At 36.7% G+C, this 15,909-nt stretch overlaps 1 protein-coding gene across 1 annotated transcript; it reads right to left on the bottom strand.

Annotated features, from left to right (window-relative positions):
• Window positions 1-4,221: 4,221 nt before the first annotated feature.
• On the bottom strand, window positions 4,222-5,178 carry LOC123799337 (vomeronasal type-1 receptor 1-like). Its single transcript, XM_045808383.1, has one exon. It carries the CDS (start codon window positions 5,176-5,178, stop codon window positions 4,222-4,224), a length of 957 nt encoding a protein of 318 aa, XP_045664339.1.
• Between the last annotated feature and the right edge of the window lie 10,731 nt (window positions 5,179-15,909).

The raw sequence follows: 15,909 nt of genomic DNA, 5'->3' as shown, positions 1-15,909 counted from the left end.
TTACCAGAATTTGAGGACAGTGAGCCTGCCCTACATATATCAGGTATGCCAGCTTTCACAGTCTCCTGAGGGAATTCCTTAAAATAAATCTATAGGTGTAGGTATAGACTGTGTGTGTATTTGTGTGTGTATGTTTTTTCTGTGTGTGTGTGCGTGTGTGTATGCTATTGGTTCTATTTCTCTGAAGAACACTGACACTTAACTTAAACTTCTTTACTAGAGAGAGAGGAGTCAATGCTTCACCTCAGTGCCTGAGAAGACTGGTTTATATCTAGTTTGATGATTGTCTAGGGCCTGTCACAGTACTCCGGCCAGTCCTAAGGCTTTACTTACTTCAAGTTAGCACACTTTTTAGTTGCTGACCTAAGTTCCTTGATGTGTAACAGGGAGAAAAATGGCCTTGAGGACTGAAGGACCAGAACTTTCCCAGTCCAGAGAGGTCAGCAAGTCTGTTTGATTATAGGCTCTTTAATTAGCCTAGCAATTTTTTTAGCAAAATATTTTTCTTTTTTCTTTTTTTAGGTCACACAAATTATTTACTAACCACCCTTTGAGCATCTATAGACTTGCCCTCCTGTGCACAAGGACCAGGGTATTCCTACCTATCAGGAAACAGGAACCAGAACCTGGAGCACAACCGCGTGTCCACCCCAGCACTGTGATAACGAGAAATGTTACAGACCACTGCACTCCCTTACTGCTTACCCTAAACTACTGTAAAAAGCCCTGGGATAGGCAGAAACCTCAGAGATGGCCTTTGTCCAAGAATCTGCCTTCTACCCAGTTTGCTGTCTTCATGAATGAAGCTCAAATTCATTTCCAATCAAGACACATCTCTTGAGTAATGATCTTTCCAGCTATGGGCAGCCAGCCAAACTTGGGTTCGGTAACAGGCATGCTCACTGTGTGTGAGCCCTGAACTCTGCTTTTGGTTCCTTGGTTTGTGAGACTGTTAAAAGCTCTGCAAAGTCTTTCTCTCTCCCTGGAATCTCTGCAGTAACTGGGAAACATCTCCATGATGAACACAGCACAAAATATGGGCCCTCAATTTGACTCTACTCTTTCTACATGGCCCCTTTTACTTCCTTGACCTAGAGCAGGCTTTCTTATATTTATCCATTTTTTGTAGTTGTTTTCAGCAGGAGGGCTGTATAAATTACATATTCCAACATTGCCAGAAGCAGAAATCCCATGTATGTAGCTTTTTGAACTACTGTTTCGATTGCCTTAGTGATCTACCAGGAATTCTCTTTCTCAACTCAGCTTTATTGAATTACATGTATTTTTATTAGCTCTGTCTTGAAATCACTTACTCTATAATACATGTCAGGGTAAATTGCTTCGCTTTCTTCTTTCTCATTTTCTTAATTTTTTTGTTTCATTTTCTTCTGGTTTTTGTGTAATTTATTTATCCACATTTGCTGTTTTTCTTTTTAGTTTTCATATTTCTTTAATTTGAACCCTCATTTTATTACACTATTACTTTTTCTTCCCTATCTTTTAGGGTCATAAATTGTCCTCCATTTACACCTTGAGTTTCATTGTTCAATTTTGTTATATAGCCTTTCAGTATTGAAGAATGCATAACATACCATTTCTCTTACATTTTCTCATCAAGTAAGTTATGTTAAAAACTATTTCCAATTTCCAAAAATGTTGCTGCTTTTCTTGTATTGTTTTAAATTGCTACCTTATTTTCATAGAAGCCAGAGAATGTGATCTGTGTAGAAACACTTCTGCTTATTCCGTTAGAAATGTTATGCCCTCCTCACTCAGGTCACCTCTCTCAGTGTTCCACGTTTCTAAATGGTCTAAATATACATGTGAACAAATGTATATTCTCTAACTCAGGGTTGAAAATAATTTTTAATTTTTACTTTAAATTAAAACTTTAAGTATATTGTCCAATGATATGTATTCTTTTTTTTAATAATGACTTTATTTAACTATCATTTAATACTATATAATTCACCAATTTAAAGTGTAAAATTCAATGGTTTTTAGTATATTCACAGATCTGTGCAACCATCCACACAATCTATGTTAGAATGTTTTTATCACCCCTACAGGAAACTCTTTGCCCACTAGAAGCATTCCCTGTTTCACCCTTCCATCCCCCACCCACTCCTTCCCATAGCCATAGGCAGCTGATAATCTATTTACTGTGTCTATGGGTTTGCCTATTCTGGACACTTCATATAAGTGGAATGACACATTATATGGTCTTTGAAGATTAGCTTCTTCCAGGGATGCCTGGGTGGCCCAGTCAGTAAAGTGTCTGACTTTTGATATTGGCTCAGTTCCTGATTTTGGGGTCACGAGATCAAGCCCCATGTTGTGTTCTGCACTCAGCACAGAGTCTGCTTGAGATTCTCTCTATCCCTTTGTCCCTGCCCTTTCATTCTTTCTTCTCTCTCTCTCTCTCTCTCAAAAAAAAAAAAAAGAGCTTCCCTTCTTCCACTCAGCATGTTTTCATGGTTCATCCATGTGTCAGTCCTGAATATGATTCCATGCTATGAATATACCACAGCTTTTCCTTCATTCATTGCTAGGTGGACTTGTCAGTTGTTTCCATGTTTTTATATTATGAATAACCCTGCTGTGAATATTCACATAGACCTGTTTTTGTTTGGAGAACTCTTCTCAATTCTTTGATAGTGGAATTGCTGGGCTCTATGTTAATTCTATCTTTAACTGTTTGAGAAACTTCCAAGCTGTTTTCCACAAGAGGTGCACCAGTTTACATGCCCAACAACAGTGTAAGAGGGTTCCAATTTCCCCACATCCTCTCCACCCTTGTAATCAATCTCTTCTTTATTTTAGCCAATCTGGTGGGTGTAAACTATCCAGTATGGTTTTGATTTGCATTGATCCACGGTATGTGTTTTAAGTGCACAATTTTTCCCTATAGGGGTAACAATTACTGAAATAATTGTGTGTGAATCTCCCACTAAAATCATGGACATGCTGTCTTCTGTTTATAATTTGTCTTCTTATATTGAAGTTAACCTTTTGACGGTCTAAAATTTTAGGGCAACTTCTTCTCAGTTGTCTTAATCTTTATCATTGTTGTAGTACCCCCTCCATCACAAGGCCCAGTTTTTGTCTGACAGTTTAGAAATACTCATATTTTTTCAAATATTTTTTCAAATATTTTTAGAAATACTCATAGCTTTTAAAAATTAGTATTTCCACACTCTAATTGTTTTCAGTTTGAGCGTCTTCATGCCTTCCTTGTTCTTATCTAGCTGAATTTTTTTTATTTTTTGATTCTGTTTACCTCATCAGTCAGTCTCTGTTCTCTGGCTCCAATTCCCAGTTTTGTCTTTCCTGAGAAGCTGTGAAGCACAGAGGTCTGTGCTGTAAGAGTCACTCGTTCTGAGGACAGCTTCACTTTCAGTGGATGTTCACTCCCTTATACTTGTCTGAGCATAGTTCTTAGGGAAAAAATACTTTTAAATATTTTATTGAAAATTTTAGCTCTTTTCTAGCAGAATTCTTGAGCTTCTCTGATATAGTGTAATGTGACAAAAGGGAATGGCTCCATATTTCTTTCCAAAAGTCGATATCCACAAAGAAAACATATTTTGCTTTTGACACAAAAAAACATGCCTTTGAAAAACAGAACTATTCAAGAAATACCTCCGGTGATGCAAATACGTTGAAAGTGTGCATAGAGGAAGTAAAGCAGGGCTTCGTAAAGTATATGAGGATTTTTGGGGGGGATTCAGTATTACTCATAAGATGAGGGAAACATGGTTATATTTACACATATCATTGTTTGTGGTTAAACCAGATATAACTGACAACATATGGTAAACTCATGTATTGACTCCAAGGTGTAAAGTATGAAATAGTGCAGATACCAAGTCTTTTGGTCTAAGGGAAGATCTGTCTAGCATAATCCAGCAAGTGTAGTTACTGTAAGTGACCCAATAGATCTGTCACATTAGGAAAAATGTCTTAAAAATAGGGTAATGCAAAGAAATCAAAATGCATTTTTGAGAATCATTATAAGATAGATTGCCCCATCCAGGTGTAACTGTTTCAAAAATATTTTATTCCACAACACAAACCTTTATCTCCTATGTTCATGAAGCTGGATGGTTTGAGAGATGACCACAGGGACTATTTTTAGCACTCTTTCATAATTTGACCTTCCCTAAATTAAGGGTGGGAAATTCTAATTGAGGCCTTTGTATCAGAAAATGTGTGAGGGCATCATGTGTTCAGGGAAATTGTGTGCTGAGAGGATTTTCTCATCTTTGCAAAGGCACAGTTCAGAAAGAATCGCTTGTTATGATTTTTGATCAGTATAAAAGGAGAGATTGCAGGGTAAAAATGTGAGAGAATTATGGTGATGTTCTCCAGACCTTTTACATTACGTTCATAACATACATAAATGGTAAGGAAGCTATTACTCCAGTGAAAGAAAACAAAGCAGCTCACCAGCGCCAGGATTGTGTGGGTGGCCTTGGTTTCAGGAGAGGGTCTTGGGCTGAGGCTGGTCCTGTGGACATGCTGGACTGTCTTGCGATGTTTGAAAAGGAAATTTACCATGTACACACTAGTCCAGACCATGAGGAACACACACACAAAATCTCGTAAGACCATGGACCCTCGAAAGATGCCTGACTGACGGTGATCAGGATCCTTCCCAATACAGTATGTCAGAGAATAGAATTTGTCAAGTTCTGTGGTGTTGTAGGGGGCAAATGCACTTATGATGACATGAATATAGATCAGCATGTTAATGATCCAGAAAGAACAGAAGGCAGGAAGAATGTATGTGCAGATTTTGGGTTTGAGCCATGCCCACTTAGAGTTGCTGGGAGTGATAATGATGGCCTGAACAATACTCAGGAAAGATGTGGTACAGAGGGAAAGACCCCGGAAGACTCTGTGGATGTAGAGTATTGCCTTGCAACCAATGTCATCTAGAAAATTTCTTACTCCAAAGGCATTCATTACTTCTGGAATCCCACTGAAAAGAATTGTCATGACATTCGCGAAAAGCAAATGGATAAATATCAAATCTATAGGCTTCTTTGTATGTAGCTGGACTAAGAAGCTGTTGATGAGTAACACCAGTAGCAATGTGTTTCCAATAAAACCAATTCCAAGTTGAGTGAAAATGAACACTCCCAAAATACTATCACGTGAAACTATCACATTCATTGCCCTCTTTACTTTGATACACTCTTGCACAGATTCAAAAGGAACCCAAAATGGGTTGTAAACCTGATGGAAATTATGGGATCATATGGAGACTCCATGAGGTCTGATCATCCTCAGCAGGAGGTTGTGCAGATGCTCTGTAACAACATTCAGGAAAGTAAGAATTAGTTCTAGAGGTAAATATCAAGGATTATTGATGTCACTGCACAGGAATATATGGGATGAGATAAAGCATGCTTTTTATGAAAACATAACTGTAATTCTACAAAATAAATTTAATATTCAGAAGAAGTTGTTTTTGTTTATTAAAAGCAATATTTCAGATTTATACAGATTCCATTTATGCTCTATGTGTATGTTCTGAACTTCATCTCAAATATTTGAATTTCCATCTTCTGCCATGAATAATAGAAAATTCTTATGTATTTTAATGCATATTATTACATTTCTACTGTACATGACACACATTATTGTTTTACTCATTCACCAGTAGAAGACTCCATCCCCAGAGTCACACATGACTATCTGGCTCCTTAAATGCCTTTCCTGACCCTGCTACACACGTTTCCTAACTCCAAGACACTTCCAATGTACATGACATCACATCAGCTCCTGGGTCAGTACACTGCATCCTCCAGTTCTGTTTTGAAAATTCACTTTATCTTTTTATTCTATACTAAAGTCACTGATTCTCCTGAAACTCTCTCAAGTAATGGGATCTATCTCTCCCCTGTCCCCTATATCACCAGGCCTGAAGGTGGGAATGTCTTCTTTGATCCCCAACACTTTCAGATAATTCTTCATCACCCCAGCTTTGAAGCAACTTGTAGCAACTCAGGCTACATCCACCACTGTCCATGTGGAGGTAATCTACTCACCCCAAATCACTCCCCTTCTTAGCACTTGACTCACTGTAACTTTCCCCAATTCACCTCCTGTCATATCTTTGGTGATCGTATGATCCACACAAAGAATCTGTCCAGTATCCTCAGCCTCTCTCGCATTTGTGATTTCCTCTCTTCCAACAATTCTGCCTCTGCCTTCCCCCACCTCACCCACACTCCCCTATCCACATACTAGATTCTGTCATTGCCAATATTGTAGATTCATTATGTGTCACTTCCAAGCATCTAATCCTCCTGTTACCTGCTATTTCCACCATAGTTTATGTAATCTTTGACTCCAAAATTACTTTGAGATCACCTGGGTCTGCAAAACATTGATCTCTTTGCTCTCCACAAGATCTCCCAATCTCTCCTCTTTGTCTAAACTTCCTTGATCCAGGATTAAAATTATTTCCTGCAAAAGCATGTGATGCCTTCACACTATTCCTGCTTCTATGGTCCTCACACACACACACAGTCTGCCTAATTTATATCATTCTACTCAGATAAGCAAGGCTAGAGAAAAATACATAACCATATCAAGTGAACTTATATTAAATTCTTCACCACTTAGCTCCAGTGACTTTTCATTTCAGCCAGCAGTCACACTCAATTTTCTAGAGTATTCCTTGAATATTCACTTTGTCACTCCTCTTGATGATTATTTCATAACTTGTCCATTCTCAAACTACCAATGAATCCTCTCTGAATCTCATATTCAATTGATGGTGCATTGCATATTTTCCACTGAGATATAATTGAAATGAAACATTATGTTGGTTTCAGGTGTACAAAATAGTAATTTGGTATTTGTGTATATTGCAAAATGATCAACAGAAGTCAATCTAACATCCATCACCATGCAGAGTTCCAATGTTGTTTCTTATAATGACCACTTTTACATTCTACACTCCAAGCAACTTTCAAATATACAATACAGCACCATTAACCGTGTTCTCCATGCTGCCCTTAACATCCCCATGCCTTTTTTTTTAATAACTAGAAGTTTACACCTTTTGACTCCCTTCACCCATTTCACCTACCCTTCAATTCCCACTTCTGTCAACTACCAGTCTGATTTCTGTATGTATGAATTCAGTGGTCATTTTGGGATTTTTTTTTACTTCCACATGTAAGTGAGGTCATACAGTATGTGTTTTTATCTGTCTGACTCATTCAACTTAGCATAATACCAGTAAGTTCCATCCGTGTTCTTCCAAATGTCAAGATTCCCTTGTTTTTTATGGCTGAATGATATTCCATTTTGTGTGTGTATATGTATACATATTCTATCATATAAATAAATAATATGCCATTATATATATACCTTGTGTATATATGTAATATATAATATTCCATTTTATATATGTGTGTATATATACTCCATTGTGTGTGTGTGTATATATATATATATATACACCATATTTTCTTGATTCATTCATCCACCAATTATCTCCATATTTTGTTTAGAAAAATAAAGCAATCAGGGGCACCTGGGTGGCACAGCGGTTAAGCGTCTGCCTTTGGCTCAGGGCGTGATCCCGGCGTTATGGGATCGAGCCCCACATTAGGCTCTTCCTCTATGAGCCTGCTTCTTCCTCTCCCACTCCTCCTGCTTGTGTTCCCTCTGTCGCTGGCTGTCTCTATCTCCGTCGAATAAATAAAAATAAAATCTTTAAAAAAATAAAGAAAGAAAAGAAAAATAAAGCAATCAAATTATATTCCCCCAAATTCCACCAGTACATCAATCCCACTTTGTATATCCTTGCTCCAAACCTCAGCTTTGTCCTCTGGCTCTGAGAATGGGTTGTCTATGTTTTTGTCACAGTCCATCCATGCATTTGTGCAATAAATCTGGAAATATCTTTCGGGGTCATGACCCTCACTTCTGTTATTCTTTTCTCTCTCAGGCATTATCAAATTTCCCCCATCAACATGAATATGTACTGTGTATCTTGCACATTTCTTGAATAACTTCTCTTATTTTCTTTTGAGCAATTCTCCTCTGAGGAATTGTCTCTACCCCCTGTCTCCAATTTCTTACATTTCATTTGCTCTTGATCCCGGGAAGTGATAGACTGCAAAAATGCCCATAAATTCTCCCCTGGTATCACAGTCACACCCATGAGGTGGCTTTTCTCTGTCCTTTAACATGGGTTGTCACTTGGCTTGTTTTGGCCAGTCAGTGTAAACATGACACAAGCAATATCTTGATAAATGCCCTTAGGTGGAGCTTGCTGTTCTGCCTCACTGCAAACCCACCACAACACCATGTGAAGCATCCTAGCCTTTTATGGGCTGAGCAACCACAAAGAAGAAATATTCAGCCAAATTCCAAAACTATATGTGGAGCCATTCCTTTCCAACCAACATCAAATCCCATATGGGACATCAATCGTCCTCTAGTTAACTATTGACACTATCACACTTGCATGACAAAGCCTAGCCTAGAAGTAAAACACTCACAATCCAAAAATCACATATAGTATGATTGTATTCATACAAAATCTCCAAAACGCATAAATCCATAGATAGAACGCAGACATGCGGTTGCTAGAAATTGGAAGGATGAGGGATAGAGGAGTGACTGGGTGGGGAGGAGGGCGTCTGTGATTTCTTTCAGGTGGTGAAATGTTTTGAAAGTTAACAAAGTGGTGGTTGTACAACATTGCAAATATTATAAATGCCACTGAAAGGCACACTTTATGATGGTTAATTTTATGTTATATTCATTTCACCTCAATAAAATATATAAATATACATCTAAATAACTGTAACCTGTATGCACCAAGATATAAACAAGAATAATGTATTGTGAAGAGTTTGGATTACCAAGAAATGCTAAAATGTCTTAACCTTAGGGAATCTGTTAACATAATTGTCCATATTACCATCTTAAAGAAGAAAGGCACGTGAGTATCACAGTAAATAGGAAAAGTACGATCATATACATTTAATATCCATTTATGATAAAAATAAAATTCTGTCCTATATTATAAATACTAAGGAAATTATCAACTTTGTGCAAGGTAGCTACCTAATATAAAGAGAACAAACTAATAAGTTATAAAACCTCACATAATTATTTATTAGTCAGAAATTTCAGAACTGTACCAACTATCTGGTCCCTATTATTATTGCATTTTATCTCTTAACATATGTGGTAAAGAATTTAAAAAGGATAAGCACTCCAAAAGACCAAAAAAAATGTGATTATTAACATTTACTGATGATAATGGTCTACACTGAAAATAAGGTTAAAACTATAGAGAAAAATATTATAATAGCTATTGCAACTCATGATTTAAAAAGTTATTTCCTTGACTAGACAATGTAATTTTAGAAAATAAAAGATTTACAATAAGTAATACTATGACATAATCTCAAATTTCTGCAAAAATTTCTTCGATGAAATTATGTAAATCAATTGATAGAAGATAAGAAAGACAGAAATAAGTAGCACTATATTGACATTTATAAATAAGAATATCCACTATCATAAAAGGTCAATTCTTATGAATATTTAAAAATTATTAAATGACATATAAAATTAACGAAATGAAATGAAAATGCAATTTTCAATAAAACCTAAACCTTTTTGTTGCATTGAACTTGACAAATCTTTTCTATATTTTGTCTGTCAGATCAGAGGATGATGAAGAGACAAGAAACATGAACAAAAAAACCAAGGCACTATGTGGAGAGAATGGTTAAAAGAAATGAGGAAATGAATGGAAGAGGTGAAAGGAAATATAGGAGAAAGAGAATTAAAATCAGAGGACGACCGTTAACCGAATTGGAAAAGGAAAGAGAAGGACAATAAATGTGAAGGAACAAGTGAAACTAGAAAGAACAGGAGGATGGAGGTAGTGTCATCCCAGCAGGGAAATCAGGTAAACCCAATGAGGGGAAAGAGAGAGAAAAAAAACCCTACAGAACAGAAGTGGAGGCAGGCAAACAGCTAAAGAAAATTGCACAAATAAAAAAGGCACAGAAACAAAGAGAAGATTATGGGAAAGGTTAAGTTTAACAAGAAATAGACAAACTATTAGGATATATGTCTGTCAGAATAAATTAGAAGACATGAGATGGGCAACGTTAGGAAATCAAGAAAAAAGAATAATTTTCCAGAAGCATCAGTGATCTGAGTAAGAGACTGCTATGAAAACATTTACATAGGATTGTGGAGAACCACATAAACTCTCAAAGTTATGATAAAGATTATTTTAAACTAAAGACATTTGAGATTCAATGGTTGCAGGAAAAAAGTCTTCTAGGAGCTTCTTTTACCTCACTGAAAGCAGGAATTTCTGGGAATGAAACTGTTAAAAAAAATCCCTTCTCTGGAGGGTTTTTATCGCCATGAGAAGGATGAAAAATACCACTGACACCTGCATAGACAATGATCATCACAAACTTTTTGTATCTCCCTTTTCTTCCCCTGGAAACCTATCTGTTCATCTCATAATCCTCTTCACCCTCACTCCATTTCCTTATTGAGATTAGGTATAAAAGGTCCTAATTTTAATAATTTACAAGTTTCTCTTTTGTGAGCTCCTGTAGGCCCATGAATAAATTTGGGTTTTTTTCCTCCTGTTTATCTGTCTTTTGGAGGTTTAATTTGCAGGCCCCAGAAACAATATAAAAGAGGAGAGGAAAAGGATGTCCTCACCAACATAATCAACAAGAATCATAAGGCTCAAAAAAGATATAAATTAGTATATTTTAAATATCAGAAAGCACTTACAAGTGTGAGGGACAGGGTGTCAATGCAATCAAAAATAAAGAACTAGTAACAAAATTAACAAACAACAACAAAAAAAGAAATTTATTACCATATATGGCAACAAAAGAAAAAATGAATTAAAAATTAAAACTCCAGAAATACTTTAAGCAGAGAAAGACAATAATCATATGGTTTCACTCATTTATGGAACATAAGGAATAGCACGGAGATCAGCAGGAGAAGGAAGGAAAGAAGGAAGGGGGGATAAACAGAAAGGGGAATGAACTAGGAGCTACTATGGACTCTGGGAAACAAACTGAGGGTTTTACAGGGGAGGAGGGTGGGGGAATGGGCTAACCTGGTGATGGGTATGAAGGAGGGCACCTACTGCAATGGAGCAGTGGGTGTTATAGGAAACAATGAACAGTGGATCACTACATCAAAAAGTAATGCTGTACTGTGACTAACATAACAAAATTAAAAATTTAAAAAAAAATCCAAATCAACATGAAGAGTTGTGAGACTAGAAGAAAAAGAAGAGGAAAAAAGAGAAGTGGGCATGAAAGAAAGAGAAAAAAAGACACTATTAATGGAAACAAAGGCTTGGAGGGAATAGACTGAATTAGTAAGAAAAGAAAAAAGAAAGAGAAGAAAGTATAAACACAATATAAATTTGTACAAACTTGGATAAGGAAAATCATGGAAGTAAACATCTAGAAATGCACCTTAGAGAAAACAGCTTTTATTTTTCACATTAGTTTATAAAACTGAATGTGAAATTGATATATTTTATAGAGAGCATTCTATATAGATATACAAAGTTTGCAGTGAATTAAAATGTTTACAGTACCTTTTCTTAATATTTTAAAAATTTCTGAATTTTGTGCCACTTTATTGGTCCATAAAAATATTTTAAATGATTTTTAAATTAGACTTGCAAAGAGAGACTTAGAAAACATGTACATGAAAAGAAAACTATACAGGAATAAATAAGAGTGAAAATAAACTCACTAAAAGTTTTTAAGTTTATTAAATTCCAAGTGCAAGAGTAAGGCAGAGTACATATGAATGACAGGAATAGGTGCTTAGTCTTATGTGAAAGGGCTGTATAGAAGAATGAAAAATATTATAGACACTATGATAAATAATGTAAAGAAATGACAGAAAGAAATAAAATATATGCATTTCATAAAATCGAGGCACAGACAAGAAAGGGAGTAACAAAACTGGACAATGAAAGGAAAAGCAGGGGAAAATTCAAGAGGAAATTAAAAACATAACTTTAAAGACAATAAAGTCAGAGAAATGAGAATGCATGAGAACAGTCCCAGATGGTGGAAGATTAGTAAAGGCATAAACAAACATAACAAGTAAAGTATATTAAAAATAAAACACATTTCAATATATGAGGTCAGTTTGAAGATTACAAAGTGAAAGAAAAAGTCGATCATTGTAATCAGAGCAATGAGATTTAGAGATGAAGAGCAATGAAAGGAGAAGACAGAAGACTAAATAGCATAACAGGAAAGAGAGAGGAGAGAAATGGAATAGAAATGAAATGATAAGGGAAAAATGGTAAGTGTGGGAGTGGGACCACAGAGAGAAGAGACTTACTCTGAAAGACAAAGGACTTAGCAAAAGAAGAATCTGAAACAAAAAAGGAATTGAAGAAGCAAATTCTTGGAAAAAAGGCCAGGTCTCTCCCTTCATGCAAGAGCTGCAGACAGGGAGAGGACTGACTTCATGTGAGCTCCTCAGCAGTGCAGGGGACACCTCTGATGGCTGCAGCTGGGTGCAGGGGCCTGGATCCAGGGCTGTAGGAGAGGCAGGTTGCTGCATCCCCAAGGACTGGAAACCAGTTTGAGTACAGTGAACTTCTTGATTTGTCCAGAGGAATCACAAATTACAACAAATTCTCTTGATAAACTTAGAAATGTATTTAATTACAGTCAGCACCTGTGGTCACAAACATCTCTTCCTCAAGTGATGAGTGATTCCAGAGAGTTCTACAAGACCAGAGGAGGAAGTACACTTAGAGTGCTCATTGTTTGCAGCTGCTAGAAAACAAAGGTGTTTTATTGCTCTAGTCAAAGTACATCCATCCAGAGAGTACTTTTTCTCTTCTGAGATTTCTATGGATCCTTCTATGGATAGCTCAATTTGGAGCGTCTAAGTCTACATTGGTTTAATTAAAATATGTGAAAATGCTAGTGCTCACGGTTAATAAACCAAAGCTCAAGATTCAATTCAATACTTAATACAGAACAAATATAACTATAAATTTGTACAATATAACAAATATAACTATATCATTTAAGCAATTTACTCTGTGGTCTTTATTATTCTTTTTGGAATTAATACAGTTAAAAAATTACATTTTGTCATAAACCAGTTAGGTTGAAAACCAAAATGAAGCTGATATTGGTGTGGGGCCTAGGCCAATGAGATAAGTGATGACTTCAGATTTCTTTGGACATTATCAACATGATCAGTTAGTTCCGGTTTCTCTGATATAAGCCCTACAGAGTTTGGTCCCATGCTAATGTGTGACTTGTGAGATGGTAGAGGTTCTTTCCTGCTCACATCCCTGCAGTGTACCCCCTTCCTTAATAACACAGGCACCAGACCCCAAAACATCAGACCAAAGGCACCATCTCTTATCTCAACTTATCACTGGACAACTATGTACCAAGTGCTCAAGGTTTCAAAAGTCATCAACAACACACATGGCCAACCATCATCCTTAAGGTGGTATATTCAGATAGAGGCCATAGATTAGTGAACAGATGAGACAGGAATAATGCTTTAATTGTGCTCCTATTTTTTCAGTGAAAGAAGCATAATTGTAAGTAAATTGGAAGAAAGTGTGTGTCAAAAGATATCCTTGTGCAAGCAGAAGGATTTGCATTTTGAAAGGAGGGGTCAGGAAGGGCCCTGCTTCGAAGGTGAGGTTCCAGCAATGACTGAAGGAGATGTGGAAAAGCACATCCAGGAACCTGGGAGGGGAGCACTGCAGCCAGAACAAGAGGGATGTCACAGGACATCTTCCTTAGCTACTTGTCTACTCATGGATACTTAGGTTGCTTCTATATCTTGGCTATTGTAAATAATGCTGCTATAAACACAGGGGTGTCTATATCTTTTCAAATTAGTGTTTTTGTTTTCTTTCTCTTTCCCAGTAGTGGCATTACGGGATCATTAGGTAGTTCTATTTTTAACTTTTTGAGAAACTTCCATACTGTTTGCCACAGTGGCTATACCAGTTTGCATTGCAATCAACAGTGCAAGAAAGGTTACTTTTTCTCCACATCCTTACCAACACCTGTTGTTTCTTGTGTTTTTTATTTTAGCCATTATGACAGGTGTGAGGTGATATCTCATTTTTGTTTCTCTTTGCATTTCCCTATAGGAGAAAGGAGAGAAAACTGAATGGGAAGTCATCAGTGAGGGAGAAAAATCATGAGAGACACTGGAGTATAGGAAACAAAATGAGGGTTTCTGATTGTGCTACTGGGTATTTACCCCAAAGATTCAGATGTAGTGAAGAGAAGGGCCATATGCACCCCAATGTTCATAGCAGCATTGTCCACAATAGCCAAATTGTGGAAGGAGCCGAGATGCCCTTCAACAAATGACTGCATTAAGAAGATGTGGTCCACATATACAACAGAATATTACTCAGCCATCAAAAAGAACGATTTCACAACATTTGCAGCAACATGGATGGGACTGGAGGAGATAATGTTAAGTGAAATAAGTCAAGCAGAGAATGACAATTATCATATGGTTTCACTCATTTATGGAACATAAGAAGTAGGAAGATCGGTAGAAGAAGAAAGGGAAGAAGGAAGGGGGGGTAAAAAGAAGGGGGAATGAACCATGAGAGACTATGGACTCTGGGAAACAAACTGAGGGCTTAGAGGGGCGAGGGGTCAGGGACCAGGATAGGCTGGTGATGGGAATTAAGGAGGACACGTATTGCATGGTGCACTGAGTGTTACACCAGTAATGAATCATGGAACTTTACATCAAAAACTTTGGGGGGCGCCTGGGTGGTTCAGTCGTTAAGCATCTGCCTTCGGCTCAGGGCATGATCCCGGAGTCCTGGGATCGAGCCCCGCATTGGGCTCCTCTGCTGGGAGCCTGCTTCTTCCTCTCCCACTCCTCCACTTCCCTCTCTCTCTGGCTGTGTCTCTCTCCATCAAATAAATAAATAAAATCTTAAAAAAAAAAAAAAGACCTTGGGATGTACTGTATGGTGACTAACATAACATAATAAAAACTTTTATTAAAAAAAAAACAACAAAATGAGGGTTGCTGGATGGGAGGAGGGTGGGGGGATGGGGTAACTGAGTGATGAGCATTAAGGAGATCACATGAAGTGATGAGCACGGGGTGTTATATGCAACTGATAAGATATATAACACTGTGTGGTAACTAACTGGAATTAAATTAAAAACTAAAAAATCATGAGATAAGATTACAGGAGTCTTAATCTAGATTGATCAGCAAGGGTAAAACTTCTCAGAAACAGTATTATCAAGAAGTTAGGCACAAAAACGTGTGGGAGAAAAAATATTCTAGTAGGTAAACTGGAAGTGAAATGGTTAAAAAAAAACAGATTTCTATGGCTATCTTTTGTGGTTAAACCAAATCTTTATATTATTAGTTCTAGTGCTATGAAAAATGCTATTGGTTATTTCATAGGGATTTCATTGAATCTTAAAGATTGCTTTGGGTAGTAAGGACTTTTTTTTTTTTTGTGGACATTTTAACTATATTAATTTTTGTAGTCTACTAGCATGGTATATCTTTCCATTTGTTTGTGTCATGTTCCATTTCTTTCATCAGTGTTTTATACCGTTCAGAGTTTAGGTCTTTTTCTTACTTCATTAAATTTGTACTAGATATTTTATTATTTTTGATACATGGAATAAGTGGAATTATTTTCTTAATTTCTTTCTGCTATATCATTAGCAGTACATAGAAATGCAACACATTTTTTAAAAGATTTTATTTATTTTTTCTTAAGTAGGCTCCATGCCCAACATGAAGGCCAACATAGGGCTCAAACCCAGAACCTTCAGATCAAAACCTGAGCTGAAATCAAGAGTGGGATGC

This window comes from Ursus americanus, chromosome 5, assembly GCF_024610735.1.
Source record: "Ursus americanus isolate L20-20 chromosome 5, mUrsAme1.1.p, whole genome shotgun sequence".
Classification (NCBI taxonomy): Eukaryota; Metazoa; Chordata; class Mammalia; order Carnivora; family Ursidae; genus Ursus; species Ursus americanus.
Note: the sequence above shows the minus strand (reverse complement) of the source record. Positions and strands in the feature narration are given on the sequence as shown.

Bases quoted from the DNA above. Each gene is read 5' to 3' on its own strand.
- LOC123799337 (XM_045808383.1), bottom strand. From the start codon at position 5,178: ATGAATGTGATAGTTTCACGTGATAGTATTTTGGGAGTGTTCATTTTC.